Here is a 23,377-nt window from a genome sequence, read left to right as displayed (position 1 = left end):
TCTATTTATTTTATTTTACTTTAAGTTCCAGAATACATGTGCAGAATGTGCAGGTTTGTTACATACATATAGTCTGCCATGGTGGTTTGCTGCACCTATTGACTCATCCTCTAAATTTCCTCCCCTCATTCCCCACTTCCAACAGGTTCTGGTGTATGTTGTTCCCTTCCCTGTGTCCATGTGTTCTCATTGTTCAACTCCTACTTAGGAGTCAGAATGTGCAGTGTTTGGTTTTCTGTTCTCATGTTAGTTTGCTGAGGATGATGGCTTCACGCTTCATCCATGTCCCTGCAAAGGACATGAACTCATTTCTTTTTATGGCTGTGTAGTATTCCATGGTGTATATCTACCATGTTTTCTTTATCCAGTCTGTCATTGATAGGCATTTGGGTTGGTTCCATATTTTTGCTACTGTAAATAGTGCTGCAATAAACATACATGTGCATGTGTTTTTATAGTAGAATGATTTATATTCCTTTGGGTATATCCAGTAATGTAACTGCTGGGTCAAATGGTATTTCTGGTTCTAGATATTTGAGGGATGGCCACATTGTCCTCCACAATGGTTGAACTACTTTACATTCCCACATATGCTCTCATCATTCTTGTTTAAACACCTAACAGGCATCCTAATCAGTGCAACATGGCAAGAAAATGAAATAATAGACCAATAGAAGGAGTGGGCATGGTGGTTCACACTTGTAATACCTACATTTTGGGAAGCTGAGGTGGGAGGATCATTTCAGTTCAGGAGTTTGAGACCAGACTGATAGTTACACCTCATCTCTACCAATTAAAAATAATTTTAAAAGGAAAAAGATCAACAGATAGGAAAGGAAGAAATATAAGTCTTTCTTTGTCACCAGCTTTATTGCACATGCAGAAAACACTAGGGAATTCTGAAAAAGTCTCTGGAATTAATTATTGAATTTACAAATAGTTCAGAAAATATATGTGATAATCCACTTAGATGGACATGAAAAGATAGCAAACAATACTGGTCATCAAAGAAGTGAAAGTAAAAACCACAATCAGGAACCACCACACATCACCTGGAACAGGTAAAGTTAAAAAGACATATGATAATCTAAATACTGGCAAGAATATGGAACAAGTACCAATGTCTGATATTGCTGGTTCGAACCATATTTAATACATTTTGTGGGACTGCCTAAGAACTAATGGCCTCCTTAAGATTAAAAAAAAGGGTTACAAAAATGTTAAACGTCCAAATAAAATATGCACACTGCTTAGATGTGCATAATGAAAACAGTCAGTGATGGAGCCTCAGTGAAGAGCATTGGGACTGCTTAGAGCAGTTGCAACTCTGAGGTGATGACTACAGGCTCCCGGTTCAATACACAGTAACAAACCTGCTTCTTTGTACACCGATGTTCTGGTATGGGGACTGGCATGTCTGCCCGGGGGCTCTTGGCCAGCAAGAGGGTCCCAAACTGGAAAGGGGGGGTGCGCGGAAGAGAAGAAGAAAGAACAGATGGGGGTCTGGAGGGTTGAGAAATCAGATGCTTCACCAACAGCTTTATTGAACTCAGGGCCTGCTTATATACATTACAAGTAGAAGTGTTTACCTCATGGGATCAGTGTTTCGTGGGAACAGAAAGTTTGACAATACAATCACAAGTCACCATATTTTGGATAAATATGCTGGGAACAGGGAGATAGATAATCAGGTTAAAGCGGGGGGTGCAGTTATCAGTCACAAGAGTCCAGGTGCAATATCTAAGTTTAAAAGAAACTATTTACCTAGGGCAGGAGTTTCACAAGAAAATCACGGGCTACATTATAAATGATTAAGTCACAAGCAGTATTGTAAATACCACATCAAGGGTCCAGGTGCAGGAAAGACATAAACAAAGCAATTTTTACTACAGTTTGCTTTGAAGATTTAAGTCATAACTTTAAGAAGAAACTATAATGAATAGAGAACCAAAAGTAGACACCATGAGAACCAAAAGTGGACACCATGAGAACGAAAAGTGGACACCGTGAGAACCAAAAGTAGACACCATGAGAACCAAAAGTGGACACCGTGAGAACCAAAAGTGGACACCGTGCCTCCCATCACCTCAGCACAATAGAGTAATAACTCATGTTATTTTTTGTATATCACATAAGCTTTCTTGCAGCTCTCCTTCCCCATAGCTCGACTACCTCCAACAGGGGGCCCGTGTCCGGGATCAAGCTCAACCATATGGTGTGACCCACTACTTGGGAGTCTCACATGGGAGCGTTCCCACATTCTGGACTCACACGGGGAAACTCAGACTAGGGAATGAAGATAATTTTAAATGTAACAACTCAGAGTCACAGATCCATAGTCTGGGAAAGTAAAACTTAGGAGCTTTGAGAGTTTAATTGTAGCTCTATTTTGACCCAGGTCTTTTACAGATTGGAATTCTAACCATTCAGGGATTACCGATATTGTGCTACCTAATGTATTAATAAACAAAAAGGAAACTGGACTCTATGAGAATCTCTATCCGGTGCCTTCAGACAAAAGTTCACCAGGTTTAAAGAGAAAACCCGCATCTCTACACCTCCATTCCCAGGGGTGAGTTTCCTTGTACAAAAGCCCAAAGGGAGAGGTAAGGAGTGGGAGGCAGGCAGTCCAGTTAATGGACGGTGATTCCAGGATGAGAAGTGAAAGGGAAGGGGCTGGGCGCAGCCGGGAAGTCTCTCCCTGGTTTCCACAGACAGATCCTTGGCTAGGACTGGGGCAGTCAGTGTGACAAAGAGGCCTGGTGTAGAAGAGGGCTCAGGACAAAGTCTCAGGTCCCGGGCGTGGCTCTCAGGGTCTCAGGCACCAAAAGCCGTGTCTGCATTGGGGACGCGCAGCGTTGGGGATTCCTCACTCCCCTGAGTTTCACTTCTCCCAACCTGTGTCGGGTGTTTCTGGATACTTAAGACGCGGACCCAGTTCCCACTTCCACTGGGCGTGGGGTTTCTAGAGAAGCCAATCAGCATCGCCGCGGTCCCCCTTCTAAAGTCCCTACTCACTCACCTGGACTCAGATTCTTCCCAGACGCCGAAGATGGCGGTCGTGACGCCCCGAACCCTCCTCCTGCTGCTCTCCGGGGCCCTTGCCCTGACCGAGACCTGGGCGGGTGAGTGCGGCGTCGGGAGGGAAACCGCCTCCGCGGGGAGGAGCCAGGGGCCCGCCTGGCTGGGTCGCTGGACCCCGGGAGCCGCGCCGGGCAGAGGGTCGGGCGGGTCTCAGCCCCTACTCGCCCCCAGGCTCCCACTCCTTGAGGTATTTTGACACCGCCGTGTCCCGGCCGGGCCGCGGGGAGCCCCGCTTCATCGCCGTGGGCTACGTGGACGACACGCAGTTCGTGCGGTTCGACAGCGACGCCGCGAGTGGGAGAGGGGAGCCGCGGGCGCCGTGGATGGAGCAGGAGGGGTCGGAGTATTGGGAGGAGCGGACTATGAGCTACAAGGCGCAGGCACAGAGTTCCCGACTGTGCCTGAAGCTCCTGCCCGGCCACTACAACCAGAGCGAGGCCAGTGAGTGATCCCGGCCCGGGCGCAGGTCACGACCCCTCCCCACTGCCCACGGACGGCCCGGGTCTCCCCGAGTCTTCGGGTCCAAGGTCCACCCCGAGGCTGCGGGACCCGCCCAGACCCTCAACGGGAGAGAGCCCCTGCATTTTCAATTTAGGTCAAAATCCCCGCGGGTTGGTTGTGGGGTGGGGGCTCGGGGGCGGGGCTGACCGCGGGGGCGGGGCCAGGGTCTCACACCTACCAGAGAATGTATGGCTGCGAAGTGGGGCCAGATGGGCGCTTCCTGCGAGGGTTTTACCAGTCAGCCTACGACGGCAAGGATTACCTCGCCCTGAACGAGGACCTGAGCTCCTTAATCGCCGCGGATACGGAGGCTCAGATCACCCAGCGCAAGTGGGAGGCGGCCAATCTGGCGGAGGGGTGGAGAGCCTACCTGGAGGGCAAGTGCGTGGAGTTGCTCCGCAGATACCTGGAGAACGGGAAGGAGACGCTGCAGCGCGCGGGTACCAGGGGCAGTGGGGAGCCTTCCGCATCTCCTATAGATCTCCCTGGCTGGCCTCCCACGAGTAGGGGAGGAAAATGGGATCAGCGCTAGAATATACCCCTCCCTTGAATAAAGAACGGCTTGAGCTTTCCTGAGTTTCCTCTGAGGGCTGTCTGCTCTCTGGGACAATTAAAGGATGACCTCTGAGGAAATGGAGGGGAAGACAGTCCCTGGAATACTGATCAGGGATCCACTTTGACCCCTGCAGCGGCCTTGGGCGCCGTGACTTTTTCAGCCCTTGTTCTCTGCCTCACAGTCAGTGTGTTTGAAGGTCTGATTCCAACTTTTCCGAGTCCCCTGACCTCTTTTCAGGTCAGGACCAGAAGTCGCTGTTCTCCCTCAGAGACTAGAACTTTCCAAGGAATAGGAGATTATCCTATGGGCCTGTGTCCAGGCTGGTGTCTGGGTTCTGTGCTCCCTTCCCCATCCCAGGTGTCCTGTCCGTTCTCAGAATGGTCACATGGGTGCTGCTGGGATATCCCATGAGAGATGCAAAGTGCCTGAATTTTCTGACTCTTCCCCTCAGATCCCCCAAAGACACGTGTGACCCATCACCCCATCTCTGATCATGAGGCCACCCTGAGGTGCTGGGCCCTGGGCTTCTACCCTGCGGAGATCACACTGACCTGGCAGCAGGATGGGGAGGACCAAACTCAGGACACTGAGCTTGTGGAGACCAGGCCATCAGGGGATGGAACCTTCCAGAAGTGGGCAGCTGTGGTGGTGCCTTCTGGAGAGGAGCAGAGATACACGTGCCATGTGCAGCACAAGGGACTGCCAGAGCCCCTCACCCTCAGATGGGGTAAGGAGAGGGATGGGTAAGGAGGGGATGGGGGGTCATGTTTCTTCTCAGGGAAAGCAGAAGCCCTTCTGGAGCCCTTCAGCAGGGTCAGGGCTGAGGCCTGGGGTCAGGGTCTCTCACCTTCCCCCTTTTCCCAGAGCCGTCTTCCCAGCCCACCATCCCCATCGTGGGCATCGTTGCTGGCCTCATTCTCCTTGGAGCTGTGGTCACTGGAGCTGTGGTCGCTGCTGTGATGTGGAGGAGGAAGAGCTCAGGTAGGGAAGGGGTGAGGAGTGGGGCCTGCATTTTTTTGTCTAACTAGGTATTTCAAGCTCCAGGTAGAAGTGTTCCTTGCCTCATTACTGGGAAGCACCATCCACACATGGGCTGACTTAGCTTGGGGCCCTGTGTGCCAGTACTTACTCTTTTGTGGAGCACATGTGACAACGAAGGACAGATGTATCACCTTGATGATTGTGGTGATGGGGTCCTGATTCCAGCATTCACGAGTCAGGGGAAGGTCCCTGCTAAGGACAGACCTTAGGAGGGCGGTTGGTCCAGGACCCACACCTGCTTTCCTGGTGTTTCCTGATCCTGCCCTGGTCCGTAGTCATAGTTCTGGAAACTTCTCTTGGGTCCCAGACTAGGAGGTTTCTCTAAGATCTCATGGCCCTGCCTCCTCCCTGTCTCCTCACAGGACATTTTTTCCCCACAGGTGGAAAAGGAGGGAGCTACTCTCAGGCTGCATGTAAGTGGTGGGGTTGGGAGTGTGGAGGAGCTCACCCACCCCATAATTCCTCCTGTCCCACATCTCCTGCGGACTCTGATCAGGTCCTGTTTTTGTTCCACCCCAGGCAGCGAAAGTGCCCGGGGCTCTGATGTGTCTCTCACAGCTTGTAAAGGTGAGGTTCTGGAGGTCTGAAGTGGGTATGGGGTAAAGCAGAGGGGAAAGGACTGGGTAATGGTGTTTCTTTGATTGGGACATTTTGAGTGTCTGGTGGGCTGTTCAGAGTGTCATCACTTACCATGACTGACCTGAAAATTCTTCATGACTTGTTTTCTGTAGCGTGAGACAGCTGCCTTGTGTGGGACTGAGATGCAGGATTTCTTCACGACTCCCCTTTGTGACTTCAAGAGCCTCTGGCATCTCTTTCTGCAAAGGCATCTGAATGTGTCTGTGTCCCTGTTAGCATAGTGTGAGGAGGTGGAGAGACAGCCCACCCCTGTGTCCACCCTGACCCCTGTCCCCATGCTGATCTGTGTTCCCTCCCCAGTCATCTTTCCTGTTCCAGAGAGGTGGGGCTGGGTGTCTCCATGTATGTCTCAACTTCATGCTGCACTGAGCTGCAACCACTTACTTCCCTACGGAAAATAAGAATCTGAATATAAATGTGTTTTCTCAAATATTTTCCATGAGAGGTTGATGGGTTAATTTAATAAGTCAATTCCTAAAATTTGACAGAGGAAATAAAGACCCGAGAACCTTCCAGAATCCGCATGTTCGCTGTGCTTAGTCTGTTGCAGGTGGGGATGGAGAAGGCTGTGAGGAGCCGAGTGTGGATGGGACCTGTGCCCAGTTGCTTGCTGTTGAGTCCATCATGGGCTTTATGTGGCCACTCCTCAGATGGGTCAGCTTCACTGCTCCATTGTCCTTGTTCCTTCAGTGGAAACTTGTCCCACAGGAGCTGTGACCACAGAGGCTCACACATCTCCCAGCATGGCCCCTGCACACGGGAGTCTCTGTGTTTCTGAGACAAATTTTCAGACCCATTCAGCTCCTGGCCTCCTTCTAGGGCTCCTCTTCTGCTCTGCTCTCCTGCCCTCTCTCCCTGCCCTGGTTCCAGTGATCTTGGTGCTGGCTCCAATCCCAACTCATGAATCTATAAAGCAGAGTCTAATTTAGACTTATATCTGTTTGTGAATTGGACTCATCAAGGACTATTGTTTCTTGAAAACAGAAGTCTGATTGTATGTTGTAGTGTGTAGGGGTGTGTGTGGGTTGGGAGTAGGTGTGGGAAGAGGGATGGGGGAGGAAGGACACACTAGCAGCCCTGCTGAGAAAAGCACAGGCAGCCTCGATGTCAGTGTGAGGGGTCCTTGTGCCGTAGCTGCCAAGAAACAGTACTTGGCCTGAGTCTATGTTAATAAGGATACTGCCTTTGCTCTACAGTGACCTTCGTTGTCAGCCAGACACAGGACAGAGTGGTTCTGCATATGGGGAACATCACTGAAGTAAAATCAAAAAAGATCTCCAACCTTGGGGTGCATGTGTTCCAGTGGGAAGAGGCAGATGATAGCTGCACTATCACCAGAGCAAGGAAGGAAAGTGTTAGAAGGTGGGAAGTGCTGTGAGGCAGGTGATCCAGGGCATGGGCAGTGGGGACAGGTAAGGTGGCTGTTGTGCTGGGGTGGTCAGTGTGTGCCACATTGCAAAGGTGACCTTTGAGAAAAGAGTTGAGGATATCTCAACTCTATCCCACAAGGATATCTGGGGAAGTTCTTTCCAGGCAGGGGAACCTCCAGTGCAAATGCACTAGGGCAGGAAGGTGTCTGTGTTCCCAGGAGAGGAAGGAACCCAGGAGGGCTGGAGAGAGAGATCTGAGGTGAGGTCAAAGGTACAGCCAGGGCAGGTGGACCTGGAGGGTGTGGAGAAGCATCTGACTTTTGCTCTGAGTAAGATGTGGGGTAGTGGACAGTTTTGAGCAGAAGAGAGACATGGTACAACTTCTCTTTTAAAAGAATCTCTGACTGCTGTGCTGAGAACAGAACTGAGAGGTGAGGGACATGGGAAGCAGAAGGAAAAATAGTGGGAAATGAGTTCAGTATTTCAGGCTGGAGATGTCATTACCTTGACTGGGGTGTGAGTAGGGGGAATAGTGGGACATGAGGGGATTCTGGATGCATTTTAAGATGGATTCACAGCATTTGCCAATGGATTGTATCTGTGGTGTGAGAAGGAAGAATCAAGGACACCCATAGTTGTAAAATGAGTGAGTAGAAGGAAGGATGAAGCTGCTGTTAGTGGAGATGGGAAGACTCTGGCAGGAGCATACTGAGGAGGGGGCATCCCAGGCACTCAGTGGAGGAGATGTCTATTAGAAATGCAGGTGAGGGAGCTGGGGTGGCAGTTGGACAGAAAACTCCAGAGTTCAGGGGAAATGAGAAATAGACTGGGCTGGAGAAATAGATTTAGGAGGTCACACCATATAAACACTACTTAAAACCTCAAGCATGGATGAGGGCACCAAGGGAGTGACTGGATATAGAAGAGAATGAGCGCAAGACTGAATCCTGGACCTCCAGTTCTAAGGGATCTGATCAGACCATACCGAGAGCAGACTGCACAGTTCTGACCCCATGCCTAGAGGACACTTAGACAAGGACCGCCCACGTGCACAGGAATCACCTGGACGTGTTGCTGAGATCCAAGAAGTCCAGGGTTGAGCAAGAGATTCTGGATTTATGACAAGCCTGGAGCCTATGTTTCTTGATATGTCTCCATATCAAGAACACCAGGATCCCACATGTCTGTGCATAAGCCTGCCTGTAGTGCTTGTTATATAAGTGATGTCTTGGTCATGTGCATAATACTCTGAAACAGGCATTCTGGGAAGTGGCCTGAGTTTTTTTCTAAGCCCCTGCCCTCCCTGTTGGGAGCCAGATTGGGAACCACTGAGATCAGAGATCAGAGTGCCCAGGATGGGTGGATGGGTGGGTTTTCAAACCTTGTTTAAAAGAAGATTTTTCTCTCAGAAATAAAAGGCAGGATGTATATTAACAGTTATGAGATGTGATCTTCCCTGCTGATCTCTCCACCAATGAGTAGTGGCCAGGTAGACAATTCAGGATGTGGCGCTCACACAAAGAACACGTCTGAATGCTGCTCTCTGGGCCACAGACGGATTTCTCACTCACTTCTTGGAGCAAACTATGAAAAACAAATTTCTCTAATTTACACATAAAGTAGTAGTATGTGGTATTCGGGGCTAATTTTATTGTGGAGAAGGCCACAGAAGAAGGCTGGAAATTACACAACCAGGAACAGAACCCACAGCCCCCCCAGGATCAGGTCTCTCCTAGGAACAACTGCTCCTGCTGCTGAGCACAGAGGCCACTGCTCACACCTCTGACACCCTGGTGCTGGACACAATGGAATAAAACTAGACGTGTACACCAAGAAAAACATTGGCAACTAGACAAATACATGGAAACTAACAACATGCTCCTGAATAAACATTGAGTCAACAGAGAAATTCAGATGGAAATAAAAAAGTTTGTTGGAACAAATGAAAATGGAAACACAACATATCAAAAGCTGTGGGATACAGTTAAACAGGCCAAAGGGGAATTTTACAGCAGAAAATGCCTACTTAAAAAGAGTAGGAACATTACAAATTAACAATATGACAATGAACCTTAAGGAACTAGAAAAGCAACAAACTACATCCAAAATCAGCAGAAAAGAAATAATAAAGATCAGAGCAGAACTAAATAAAGACTTAAAAACCATGTAAGTGATCAATAAAGGGAAAAGTTTGTTCTTCAAAAACATAAACTGAATTGATAAGCCACTAGCTAGACAAACCTAGGAAAACAGAGAGTAGACTCAAACAAAATCAGAAAAGAGAAACATTACAAGTGACACTGCAAAAATATGAAAGACCATCAGAGACTATTATGAACAATTCTGTACTGACAAACTGGAAAACCTGGAGGAAATGGATAAATTCCTAGAAACATACAACCTATCAAGATTAAATTAGGAAGAATAGAAAACCTGAAGCCCTAACATACATAAACCATTCTCGCAGTGGGTCCAGTGGGCCCCTGACCCACCCTGTGATTATTTCCTCAGTGCTGGCTTGCCTAATTGAAATAGACTTTACTCAGCAGTGAGCAGAATCTACCGATTAGTTTCTTTTTTTACCGTTTGTTTTCAGTTCAGGGGCACAAATGCAGGCTGTTTTATAGGTAAACTGGTGTCATGGGAGTTTGTAGCACAGATTATTGAACCACACAGTTTTAAACCTAGTACCCATTAGTTATTTTTCCTGATCCTCTCCCTCCTCCCACCCTCAACCTTCTGAAAGGCTCCAGTGTGTGTTGTTCCCTTCTCTGTCTCTATGCATTCTCATCATTTAGCTCCTACTTACAAGTGAGAACATGCAGTATTTGCTTTTCTATTCCTGCATTAGTTTGCTAATGACTTCCGGCTTTATCCATGCTCCTGCAAAGGACATGATCTCATTTATTTTTTTGGCTACATAGTATCCTATGTCATATATGTATCACATTTTCTTTATCCAGTCCATCATTGATGGGCATTTAACTTGATTCCATGTCTTTGCTATTGTAAAGAGTGCTGCAATGAACATGTGTGTGTGTGTCTTTATAATAGAATGATTTCTATTTCTTTGGGTGTAATGGTATTTTTGTCTTTAGGTCTTTAAGAAACCACGCTCTCTTCCACAATGGCTGACCTGATTTGCACTCCCACCAACAGTGCATAAGTGTTTCTTTTTCTCCACAACCTTGCCAGCATCTGTTATTTTTTGACTTTTTAATAATCACCATTCTGCTTGGTGTGAAATGGTATCTCATTGTGGTTTTGATTTGCATCTTTCTAATGATCAGTGATGTTGAGCTTTTTTTCATATGTTTGTTGGCTGTTTGTGTGTCTTCTTTTTAGAAGTGTCTGTTCATACACTTTGCCCACTTAAAAAAATAATTTATTTATTTTACTTTAGGTGCATACTCTATCTGGCATTTCTCCCCATGTTATCCCTCCTCACCCTCCCCATCCCCCATTGTCTCTCCCCTACCCCCCAAAACTGTCCCCTGTGTGTGATGCTCCTCTCCCTGAGTTCACATGTTCTCATTGTTCAACACCCACCTATGAGTGAGAACATACGGTCCTTGGATTTCTGTTCTTAGGTCAGTTTGCTGAGAATGATGGTTCCCAGATTCATCCAAGTCCCTACAAAAGACTCGAACTCATCGTTTTTTATGGCTCCATAGTATTCCATGGTGTATATGTACCACATTTTCTTTGTCCAGTCTACCATTGATGGGCATTTGGGTTGGTTCCAGGTCTTTGCTATTGTACACAGGGCTGCAATGAACATACATGTGCATGTGTCTTTATAACAGAAAGATTTGTTGTTCTTTGGGTATATACCCAATACAAAAGAAACCATCATTAGAGTGAATCAGCAACCAACAGAATAGGAAAAAATTTTTGCAATGTTCCCATCTGACAAAGGGCTAATATCCAGAATCTACAAAGAACTAAAACAGTTATGAAAGAAAAAAAAGCAAATAAGCCCATTCAAAAGTGGACAAAGGATATGAACAGACACTTTTCAAAAGAAGACATATATGAGGCCAACAATCATATGAAAAAATGCTCATCATCACTGGTAATTAGGGAAATGCAAATCAAAGCCACACTGAGATATCATCTCACGCCAGTTAGAATGGCGATCATTAAAAAATCTGGAGACAACAGATGCTGGAGAGGATGTGGAAAAATAGGAACACTCTTACATAGCTGGTGAGAGTGTAAATTAGTTCAACCATTGTGGAAGACAGTGTGGCGATTTCTCAAGGATCTAGAAATAGAAATTCCATTTGCCCACTTTTTAATGTGGTTGTTTTGTTTTTTCTTGTAAATTTGTTTAAGTCCTTTATAGATGCTAGATATTAGACCTTTGTCAGATGCATAGTTTGCAAAAATATTTTCCCCAACTGTAGGTTGCCTGTTTTCTCTGTTGATAATTTCTTTTGCTGTGCAGAAACTTTTTAGAATTAGATCCCATTTGTCAATATTTGCTTTTTTTTTTTTGCATTTCAGCAACTTTATTGAAAGGTATATCCCTTAGTACAAAAACATAATGGTAGTTGGTTAGTTTACTTCTGCCAACTCAAAATTAACAATGACATATTCAAAATATTGAAATTTATCAGCTTTTTGGGAAAACTAAAATGTTACCCATAAAACATGGTTTATAAAAGTTAAGAATGAGACTGCGGTTCTTTGGTTTTTCATTGTGTATTGATCCATAATGTGATGTCAAATTGGTTACAGTCATTCTGGGTGGACTCAGGCTATACATTGCACTGAGTAACTGTTTACAACACTTTAACACTGCACTTCTTACATTCACTGACTAACATGGAGAATCCTAACTACCTCAGCAGCTTCATTTATAGTTATGAAGGTGTCTACTTGCTTTCTTAAGACTTTGTTTTAGCACAGTAAGGGCATCAATGGAAGTATATTCTCTTTTTATACTGCCATCACTTTTTTTTATTGCATTTTAGGTTTTGGGGTACATGTGCAGAACATGCAAGATAGTTGCATAGGTACACGCATGGCAGTGTGTTTTGCTGCCTTCCTCCCCTTCACCCCCATTTGGCATTTCTCCCCATGCTATCCATCACTTCTAATTTAAAAACAGTCTAGTTAAAAAACTTCTGTAGTGTTGAATCTAGCCTGAACTTACCTTAGTGTGGGAAAGCAAATTTTCAAAGTGATAATTCATTCTGAGTTACTAATACAATAGAAACAAATTTTTTTGATGGGATTCAGTTTGAGGCAGTAGGTTCTGTATAAAAATTTTATCGTAGATACAAATGTCACCTGTTTTCTAGAAAAAAATATTAAAGATAACATTATGGATATGCCAAACTTTCTAGGTCTGTATTTTTCTTTATATAAAGTGCCCTCAAATTTAACTGTAACTCCCATATAGCAATAAAGTCCACATCTCTGGATTATCCATTACTTGCATTATGGGGTGTGTTTACACTGCCTAGAATGTTAACCCTTATTATGCCTTAAACATGCACCTGTGAAATGTTGCTTTTGATGTAAACATCATAACTTAAAATTTAATACTTAAATTAAGTAGGAGTAGGATTAGAATAATGAGAGTGATTGAAGCTATGGGAAGACTGATAGTTGATAGTACTAGTGTGGCTCCTCTGATACCATTTTCAATATCACCCAAAGATATTGATCCAATATTTAAAGTTAGATCGATGATAGAAATGAAAATTCACAGTTTACCTTCTCAGGCTTGTCATTAGCATTTCACATTTAGGCTTTTAGCTTTGATTTGAATGTTCCACAGATGAATTCAAATCTAAACATAATTCCACTACAGCAGAACATTAATTAGGCAGTTTTCTGAAGTATGAGACCATCATGCTTATCTTGTAATGTTTTGAGGCTTCATACCTTAAATCCATTGTAACAGTATGGAATCCATAGAGCAAGGTTGTGGAGAAAGGCTTCAGAGAAGTTTTTTTGTGCTGTAATATTCCAATTAAGGAATCATTTCAGGAATTGTTAGAAGGTAAGTTATTCTGTTGTAACTATGCTTCAATTACCATGCAGTACACTCAGAAACAATCCATTTTAACTTCTCAACATTTGGTTTGGAACACTTGTTTAATGAATATTCAGTTAAACACTTGGATACAAGCTCCTGCCAGAAGGGCAAATCTCTGCCATTTATGTTGGAATGTTTCTGGAGACATTCTACTCCTTCTGTTAACTCCACACACTCCTGTGCTTGGATCTCTAATACAGTGATAGGCAATGCCAACAGAGAAGGCTTTGCTTTAGAAAATACAATCCTGCAATGATATACCTTAAGTTGAGCTTCTAGTCTTTCAAAACTAATGCTACTTCTCCTTTCAAATGGCAAATTCTCCTGAAGGAGTGAGTAATACATTTGGAGAAATTGAATGGCAGTAGTAGCTTTGACTTTCCAACATACCTTCTCCAATACAATCTTTTCCATTCTCATCAAGTCTGAAACCGTAAACCTGTATTGACTTATTCAAATCAAGTCAGTCACCAATGGGACATTCCTTTCCTCTTCGATTGATTTGAAAGCCAAATGGAAGCAGCTCAGTTCAAGGTGCTTGGGCTGTACCTTCAGTTTAGACAGGATCTGTCCAGTAAATCCACAGCTAGAGAATGTCTCTGTGTTGAAGCCAAAGAACTGAGTTAGACTAAGAGATGTTTTACTTCAAAGTCCCTTTGTCTTGCAGTCATTCTGAGGCCACTGTCGTGTGCATACTCAGTTAGTCCAAGCCACAGACCTCTGGCCGACATCTACACTCCTGTTCCAAAAGGGCATTCAGCTGGTGTAGCAGTTTCTGAGAGTCAGTTGTTGTCAGTACCTCAATCATCTTGAGAGTGACTGCAACTCCTCAGTGGTAACCACCTTCCCTGGGCCTGCTCATCTCACCCACAATATCAGATCTGAGATGCCTAGGAGGAGAGGGGACTTGCAAGAGGCCTGGGGAGGTGGACTGTCCTGGGTGGAGGACTTGGCAGTGCCCCTGAGATGACTCGGCCCTGATCAGGGTCAGCTCAAAGTCCCAATATTTACTTTTGTTGCACTTGCTTTTGGCATCTTTGTCATGAAACCATTGCTAATGCCTATATCCTGAATGGTATTGCCTAGGTTGTGTTCCAGGGTTTTTATAGTTTTGGGTTTTACATTCAAGTTTTTAAATCCGTCTTGAGGTGATTTTGTATATGGTGTAACAAAGGGGTTCAGTTTAAATCTTTCACATATGGCTAGCCAGTGTTCTCAGCACCATTTATAAACAGGGAATTCTTTCCCCATTGCTTGTTTTTGTCAGGTTTGCCGAGACCAGCTCAGTTGTGGAGACCCCAACCCAGGTGGTGCTGAAGGAATTAAGAAGCAGACACAGAGATAGAGAGCAAAAGGTATGGGACGGATAGGGGGCCTCAGCATTCCCAGCTGAGGGACTCCAACAGAGACTGACCCACACATTTATTGACAACAAGCAAGTGATAATTTCATTTAACTAAAAGCATTCTTCACAGAGAACAAAACATTCTTTAGTGGCAAGAAACAGACTCTGGCAAGCTTATCTACTGCAGCTGGAATATGTGTAAGGCACATGTGGCTCATGCTGCAGAAGTGCCTCCCTCACACACCAGCAGTCTTCTGTCCAAGAGCCATTAGGTCTTTCTTTCAGGCTCCAATAAACCAACAACCTCTAGCAATGTGCATCACTGCCATCACGGGGATGTCACAGTGCTATAGATATTCTGTTTATGGCCAGTTTCTTTAAGGCCTGTTTATGCCAGGCTTAGGGCCTGCTCTCAAATGCTCCCAACATGTCTCCCCTTTCGATTTTGGAAAGCAGTAAGAGCAAGGGCAGCTTTGTCACGGTGGGCTACTTGTCACGGGATTTGGAATCCTTGACTGCAGACTATACAAAGACAGAAAATATGGATTAGAAACACAATTATCTTCAAAATCACAGAACCAGGGGTTCGCTCAAGATGGCGTGGTAAGAACAACTCAAGATCGCAGCTGTCAGTGAATGCGCAGAGGCCGATGCAGGTGTACCCCAGACAAGCAAGGCCTGGAGTGGACCTCAGCAGTCGTACAGCGGAGGGGCTAGACGGGTAGAAGGAAAACCAAGTAACAGAAATAATTCATCATCAACAATCTGAGCGTCCACTCAGAGACCCAATCGAAAAGTCAGCAACTACTCAGATGACAGGTGGATAAATCCACAAAGATGGGAAGAAACCAGCACAAAAAGGAGGAAAACACCCAAAACCAGAACACCTCACCTCCTGAAAAGGACCAAAACTCCTCACCAGCAAGGGAACAAAGCTGGACGAAGAATGACTGTGACGAAATGACAGAATTAGACTTCAGAAGGTGGGTAATGAGAAACTTCTGTGAGCTAAAAGAACATGTTCTAAATCAATGCAAAGAAACCAAGAACCTTGAAAAAAGATTCAAAAAAAGATTTGAGGAAATGATAACAAGAATGAATAACTTAGAGAGGAATATGAATGAATTGAAGGAGTTGAAAAATACAACACGAGAACTTCGTGAAGCATGCACAAGTTTCAGCAGCCGAATTGACCAAGCTGAAGAAAGAATATCAGAAGTCGAAGATCAACTCAATGAAATAAAATGAGAAACCAAGATTAGAGAAAAAAACGCAAAAAGGAATGAGCAAAGTCTCCAAAAAATGTGGGACTATGTGAAGAGAACTAACTTACGTTTGATAGGTGTACCAGAATGTGACGAAGAGAATGAATTCAAGCTGGAAAATACTCTTCAGGATATTATCCAGGAAAATTTCCCCAACCTAGCAAGGCAGGCCAACACTCAAATCCAGGAAATAGAGAACACCACAAAGATCCTCTGCAAGAAGAGCAACCCCAAGGCACATAATTATCAGATTCACCAGGGTTGAAATGAAAAAGAAAATGCTTAGGGCAGCCAGAGAGAAAGGTTGGGTCACCCACAAAGGGAAGCCCATCAGACTCACAGCAGATCTCTCGGCAGAAACTCTACAAGCCAGAAGAGAGTGGGGGCCAATATTCAACATCCTTAAAAAAAAGAACTTTCAACACAGAATTTCATATCCAGCCAAACTGAGCTTCATAAGTGAAGGAAAAATAAAATTTTTTGTGAACAAGCAGAGATTTTGTCACCACCAAGCCTGCTTTACAAGAGCTCCTGAAAGAGGCACTACACATAGAAAGGAACAACCAGTACCAGCCATTCCAAAATCACACTAAATGCTAAAGAGCATCAACAAAATGAAGAATCTACATCAACTAACAGGCAAAACAGCAAGCTAGCATCAAAATGGCAGGATCAAATTCACACATAACAATATTAACCCTAAATGTGAATGGGCTAAATGCACCAATCAAAAGACACAGACTGGCAAATTGGATAAAAAACCAAAACCCATCGGTGTGCTGTATCCAAGAAACCCATCTCACATGCAAGGATACACAAAGGCTCAAAATAAAGGGATGGAGGAAGATTTACCAAGCAAATGGAGAGCAAAAAAAAAAGCAGGAGTTGCAATTCTCATCTCTGTTAAAATAGACTTTAAAGCAACAGAGATCAAAAGAGACAAAGAAGGTCATTACATAATGGTAAAAGGATTGATACAACAAGAAGAGCTAACGATCCTAAATATATATGGACCCAATACAGGAGCACCTAGATATATAAGGCAAGTTCTTAATGACTTACAAAGAGACTTAGACTCCCACACAATAATAGTGGGAGACTTTAACACTCCACTGTCAATATTAGACAGATCAACCAGACAGAAAATTAACAAGGATATCCAGGGCTTGAACTCAGACCTGGAAAAAGCAAACCGGATAGACATTTACAGAACTCTCCACCCCAAATCCACAGAATAGACATTCTTCTCAGCACCACATCACACCTACTCTAAAATTGACCACATAATTGGAAGTAAAGCACTCCTCAGAAAATGCAAAACAACTGAAATAATAACAAACAGTCTCTCAGACCATAGTGCAATCAAGTTAGAACTCAGAATTCAGAAACTAACCCAGAACCACACAGCTTCATGGAAACTGAACAACTGGCTCTTGAATGTTGACTGGATAAACAATGAAATGAAGGCAGAAATAAAGAAGTTCTTCAAAACCAACGAGAATGAAGACACAACATACCAGAATCTCTGGAACACATTTAAAGCAGTCTCTAGAGGAAAATATATAGCAATAAGTGCCCACATGAGACGAGTGGAGAGATCCAAAATTGACACCCTATCATCAAAATTGAAAGAGCTAGAGGAACAAGATAAAAAAAACCCTTCAAAACCTAGCAGAAGACAAGAAATAACTAAGATCAGAGCAGAACTGAAGGAGATAGAGACACGAAAAACCCTTCAAAAAATCAATGAATCCAAGAGCTGGTTTTTTGAAAAGATCAACAAAATAGACAGACCACTAGCCAGACTGATAAAAAAGAAAAACGAGAACAACCAAATAGATGCAATAAAAAACGATCAAGGGGAAATCACCACAGATTCCACAGAAATTCAAACCATCATCAGAGAATATTACAAACAACTCTATGCACATAAACTAGTAAACCTGGAAGAAATGGATAAATTCCTGGACTCCTGTGTCCTCCCAAGCCTAAACCAGGAGGAAGCCAAAACTGTGAATAGACCAATAACAAGGTCTGAAGTCGAGGCAGCAATTAAGAGCCTATCACTCAAAAAAAGCCCAGGTCCAGATGGGTTCACAACCGAATTCTACCAGACACACAAAGAGGAGCTGGTACCATTCCTTCTGAAACTCTTCCAAATAATCCAAAAAGAGGGAATTTTTCCCAAATTATTTTATGAGACCAACATCATCCTGATACCAAAATCCGGCAGAGACTCAACAAGAAAAGAAAACTTTAGGCCAATATCCATGATGAACACAGATGCAAAATCTTCAATAAAATATTGGCAAGCCGATTGCAACAGCACATCAAAAAACTTATCCATCACGATCAAGTAGGATTCATACCAGAAATGCAAGGCTGGTTCAACATATGCAAGTCTATAAACGTAATTCACCACATAAACAGAACCAAAAACAAAAACCACATGATTATCTCAATTGACGCAGAGAAGGCATTTGACAAAATCCAACAGACTTTTATGCTAAAAACCCTCAGTAAACTCGGTATTGATGGAACGTATCTCAAAGTAATAAAAGCTATTTACGACAAACCAACAGCCAATATCATACTGAATGGGCAAAAACTGGAAGCATTCCCTTTGAAATCCAGCACTAGACAAGGATGCCCTCTTTCACCACTCCTATTCAATATAGTACTGGAAGTTCTAGCCAGAGCAATCAAGCAAGAAAAAGAAATAAAGGGTATTCAAATAGGAAAGGTGGAAGCCAAATTGTCTCTATTTGCAGGTGACATGATTGTATATCTAGAAGACCCCATCGCCTCAGCCCAAAAACTTCTGAAACCGATAAGCAACTTCAGCAAAGTCTCAGGATATAAAATCAATGTGCAAAAATCACAAGCATTCATCTACACCAATAACAGACTTAAAGAGAGCCAAATCAAGAACGAACTGCCATTCACAATTGCTACAAAAAGAATAAAATACCTAGGAATAAAAACTCATAAGGAACGTAAGGGACATCTTCAAGGAAAACTACAAACCACTGCTCAACGAAATAAGAGAGGACACAAACAGATGAAGAAACATTCCATGTTTATGGTTAGAAAGAATCAATATCATGGAAATGGCTATACTGCCCAAAGTAATTTACAGAATCAACGCTATCCCCATCAAGCTATTATTGACTTTCTTCACAGAACTGGAAAAAACCACCATGAACTTCATATGCAACCAAAAGAGAACCCGCATAGCCAAGTCAATTCTAAGCAAAAAAAACACAGTGTGGGGCATCACACTACCGGATTTCAAACGATACTACAAGGCTACAGTAATCAAAACAGCATGGTACTGGTACCAAAACAGAGATATAGATCAATTGAACAAAACAGAGGCATCAGAGGCAACACAACATATCTACAACCATACAATCTTTGATGAACCTGACAAAAACAATCAACGGGGAAAGGATTCCCTGTTTAATAAATGGTGTGGGGAAAACTGGCTAGCCATGTGCCGAAAGCAGAAACTGGACCCCTTCCTGACACCTTACACTAAAATTAACTCCAGATGGATTAAAGGCTTAAGCACAAGACCTGGCACCATAAAAAACCTAGAAGAAAATCTAGGCAAAACCATTCAGCACATAGAAGTAGGCAAGGACTTCATGACCAAAACACCAAAAGCATTGGCAACAAAAGCCAAAATAGACAAATGGGACCTAATCAAACTCCACAGCTTCTGCACGGTAAAAGAAACAGTCACCAGAGTGAATCGGCAACCAACAGAATGGGAAAAAATTTTCGCAGTCTACCCATCTGACAAAGGGCTGATATCCAGAATTTACAAAGAACTCAAACAGATTTACAGGAAAAAAACAAACAAGCCCATTCAAAAATGGGCAAAGAATATGAACAGACACTTTACAAAAGAAGACATACATGAGGCCAACAAACATATGAAAAAATGTTCATCATCACTGGTTTTTTGAGAGATGCAAATCAAAACCACATTGAGATACTATCTCACGCCAGTTAGAATGGCGATCATTAAAAAATCTGGAGACAACAGATGCTGGAGAGGATGTGGAGAAATAGGAACACTTTTACACTGTTGGTGGGAGTGTAAATTAGTTCAACCACTGTGGAAGACAGTGTGGCGATTCCTCAAGGACCTAGAAATAGAAATTCCATTTGACCCAGCAGTCCCATTACTGGGTATAAATAAGGAGGAAATTCTAGCCCTGCTGGAGACTATATAGAAGCCCAAGACTGTGGCACTAGTCCATTGCAAGGGACACCAAAAGGGGGATTCACCAGAGGCAAGGGGAAACAGGGCTGCTGACTTACAGGCCAGGCAGGCAGCTGTGGGGCCAGTGAAACCACTGACCCTCCTGTAACCCCGCCCACCCCAGTTCTGCCCCCTACTCCCATGTACTCCTCAGGTGAGGGCTTTGCAAAGGAACAGGGTGCCACACAGGGCTCCACCTGATGGTGGATACTGCCAGATCAAAGGACTGTGGTCCCTGAGGGTCTAGGATGGTCTCTAGTGAAGGACACACACCAGGCCACTCATACAGGACAGAACAAACTAACTGAACTGCTAAAAGCCATTCCCCATTTACATAAACTTATCAAGGAAATCACTACTTGGTGTGATGTATGTGCCCGAGTAAATCCAGGAGGGAACAAATCTAGCCAGGTAGGAGTGAGACTCAGAGGGGCCAGCCCTGGGGAGCACGGGGAAGTAGTTTTCACTGAAATAAAACCCCCTGTTAATAACTATAAATACCTCCTTGGGTTTATAGATACATTCTCTGGATGGGTTGACGCCTTCCCCGCTAAGTCCGAGACCGTTTTGGTGGTCACAAAAAAACTATTACAGAACCTTGTTCCTCAGTTTGGCCTCCCTCTAACACTGGGGTTGGACAATGGGCCTGCCTTTACTACACAAATTTCTCAGGGCCTAGCCAAGGCCCTGGGTATATCCTGGAAATTACATTGTGCCTATCATCCCCAGAGTTCAGGACAAGCCGAATGAAAGAACCAGACCCTAAAAGAAACCCTGACAAAGTTTATCTTAGAGACCAGTGAAAACTGGGTCAGCCTGCTTCCTTTTGTCCTCCTCTGCATCAAATGCACACCCTATCATAAAGGCTTTTCCCCTTTTGAAATCATGTTCGGTAAGCCCCCTCCCTTACTCCCCAGACCCGTGGATACCATGCATGCTGAAGTCCATAACTATACACTCCTTAAGTCTTACAGGTGCTACAGTCTGTTCAATCCCAGGTACAGCAGCTCATTCAGGACAGCCGTCTCACCCCATTGGACCTCGAAGAGCAGCTGACACACCCCTTCCAGTCTGGAGACTCTGTCCTTGTTAAAAAATTTGCCACCTCAAGGCTCACCCCCATCAGAAGGGACCCTACATGGTTATCTTGACCACTCCCACCACACTCAAGGTGGACAGACTAATGGCCTGGTTTCATCACACCCAAGTCAAGATTGCCCCACCAGAAGGACAATGGAGCATCAACTATTCATCCCCTGATTTACTAAAGCTAAGACTTGTGTGCTCTTCGAGGACACCACCCTTGCCACCTTAATCCGTGCTATAAAGCCCTATAGCAAACCCCCCTTAGAACCCACCTAATATCAATGGATCCTCACTGAGGGCTCTATTGGAGGAAACAATGATTTAATTCCTGTAAATAAAACAAAGGGGGGATGTGACATGGTAATTGCCCCATAAACTGCATACCTTGACTATACCTCAGCTTTCTGTTGAAACTGCTCTCTGTAACCCTAATGTGACAGGCAAGTAGTCCAAACCATTGCCATTTTGGCCCCTGCACCATTTTAAGAAAAACTAAGATTTGTAATAAGTAACTAAGGTCTATAATTTCTATCCTATCCAATGTGTAAATTAACACGTATCTTGACTTCTGTGAACCACTTAAGTAACAATCGGAATGTCCAAAGTCCCCTGGCCCTCAGACTGTCCAAAGCCCCTCATCCTCACCCCCACCCAGGAGGTGGTTTTTGGAATGTCCAAAGTCCCCTGGTCCTCGGAATGTCCAAAGCTCCTCATCCCCACTTCTGCCCATGAGGTGGTTTATGGGCATAAAAGGTCTTGATACCCTCCTTTTGGGGCCATGGGTTAGAGAGACGCAAGTCCTTCTAGCCGCTGGCAATAAAGACCCTGTAATTTGGGCTAGTCTTTGTCTCAGTGGTGATTTCATGCTCACTCAGTTACAACAGACACAATACAATAACTTTTCCAGGGCCATATCCATGTAATTTAACAATTTGAGTTTTCCCATTTCCTATCAGAGTAACAATTTGATCCAAGTAAGGAGTAAGAGTCCGTGAATTTGTATGAGGAAGAAAAAGCCATTCCACCAAATCTTGACAATAACACCAGTAGGAGAATGCTGAGCTGGAAAATGTAACAAATCTAAAGTTTTTGCTGGATCTATTCTATTTATTTAAGCCTTATGCACTTGCTTCTCAACCAGCTGTAACTCTGTCTCAGACTCGTTGTTCATTGCTGAGGGCTAGAGAGACTTGGGTCTCCTCTAAGAATATAAAATAGATTACTCACGGCATAGGTAGGAATGCATAGAGCAGGTCATACCCAATTAATGTTCCCTAGTAATTTTTGAAAGTCATTAATGTTTTAAAATTGATCCCCACTTATGGTTACTTTTTGTGGCACAAGGGTAGTATCATTTACTGACGTCCCCAGTTAAGAGTAAGGGATAGCGGTGTGAATTTTGTCAGGAGCTATAATTAAACCAGCATTAGAAATTAAATTTTGCAAGTGATCATAACATTGGAATAATATTTCCCGAGTGGGAGCAGCACAAAGAATATCATCCATATAAAGTATAATATAACACTGTGCAAATTTTTTATGAGTAGGTTCAATTGCTTGCCCTACGTAAGTCTGGCAAATTATTGGACCATTTAATATGCCTTGTGGCAACACTTTCCAACGATATCTTTTAGCAGGTTTTTGATTATTTATAGAAGGAATAGTGAACGCAAATTGCAAATTGCTCACAGTTCTTTTCTAGTTTAGCTGACCTAGTAGTACACAGTGTTAAATCATTAGGTATGAAGTATGAAGAAGAAAATTGCTTCATATTCCTCTTTTCTTAAAGGAATTTTAGTGATGCTAGAATTAACTTAGCAACTTGCTGCATTAATTATTAAGATGGCAAGTTGAAATTGGTATCAGGAAGTTTTAACGAGAAATCTGAAAACCTCTGGAAGCAGAGACTTAAATAATACACTTGAACCATGTGCTTAAAGCCAAAGGCAGAATAGCTAGCAATTGAGTTTTTAAGCTAAGTTTATGGACTTTAAACTGGCAAACTGTTTTGAAAACAGTTACTAGCTGAGCAAAGACTATCTCTAATCAGTCTTATGCATATGTTCTTTTACTACACTTACATACAATTTTCTTTTACTTTCTGAGAGTGGGCTTGAAAGTTTTACTTTTTAATTTAACTAATATAATGTAATTTGGTTTAGAGT

The 23,377-nt window shown here is 43.7% G+C and overlaps 1 protein-coding gene, 1 long non-coding RNA gene and 1 pseudogene across 6 annotated transcripts in view; 1 reads left to right on the top strand and 2 right to left on the bottom strand.

Moving 5' to 3' along the window:
- LOC103792351 (uncharacterized) overlaps window positions 1-3,119 on the bottom strand; it is a 29,159-nt gene extending 26,040 nt beyond the window's left edge. Inside the window, exon 1 of the long non-coding RNA XR_013534015.1 lies at window positions 3,023-3,119. This is a non-coding gene — a long non-coding RNA (uncharacterized LOC103792351). The remainder of the gene's footprint in view (window positions 1-3,022) is intronic.
- On the top strand, window positions 3,031-6,339 carry LOC144576397 (patr class I histocompatibility antigen, A-126 alpha chain-like). 5 transcript variants are annotated; one of them, XM_054254936.2, is made up of 8 exons: window positions 3,031-3,125; window positions 3,256-3,525; window positions 3,750-4,025; window positions 4,593-4,868; window positions 5,006-5,122; window positions 5,563-5,595; window positions 5,702-5,749; window positions 5,914-6,339. In XM_054254936.2, the coding sequence occupies exons 1-8, from the start codon at window positions 3,053-3,055 to the stop codon at window positions 5,916-5,918; spliced, it is 1,098 nt and encodes a 365-aa protein (XP_054110911.1). In that variant the 5' UTR covers window positions 3,031-3,052; the 3' UTR covers window positions 5,919-6,339. The 5 variants fall into 5 exon arrangements, with proteins under 5 accessions (XP_054110911.1, XP_054110910.1, XP_078224924.1 ...); XM_054254935.2 differs by having other exon boundaries at window positions 5,545-5,595; XM_078368798.1 differs by having other exon boundaries at window positions 5,702-5,754; window positions 5,924-6,159.
- A 6,805-nt stretch (window positions 6,340-13,144) lies between these two features.
- Window positions 13,145-14,051, bottom strand: LOC100393621 (cyclin-G1-like; annotated as a pseudogene).
- Between the last annotated feature and the right edge of the window lie 9,326 nt (window positions 14,052-23,377).

Source organism: Callithrix jacchus, chromosome 4 (genome assembly GCF_049354715.1).
Source record: "Callithrix jacchus isolate 240 chromosome 4, calJac240_pri, whole genome shotgun sequence".
NCBI classification, from domain to species: Eukaryota; Metazoa; Chordata; class Mammalia; order Primates; family Cebidae; genus Callithrix; species Callithrix jacchus.
Note: the sequence above shows the minus strand (reverse complement) of the source record. Positions and strands in the feature narration are given on the sequence as shown.

Bases quoted from the DNA above. Each gene is read 5' to 3' on its own strand.
- LOC144576397 (XM_078368798.1), top strand. From the start codon at position 3,053: ATGGCGGTCGTGACGCCCCGAACCCTCCTCCTGCTGCTCTCCGGGGCC. The intron at 5,123-5,562 runs GTAGGGAAGGGG...TTTTCCCCACAG, and splicing joins GTGGAGGAGGAAGAGCTCAG to GTGGAAAAGGAGGGAGCTAC. The intron at 5,755-5,923 runs GTTCTGGAGGTC...AGCGTGAGACAG, and splicing joins TCACAGCTTGTAAAGGTGAG to CTGCCTTGTGTGGGACTGAG.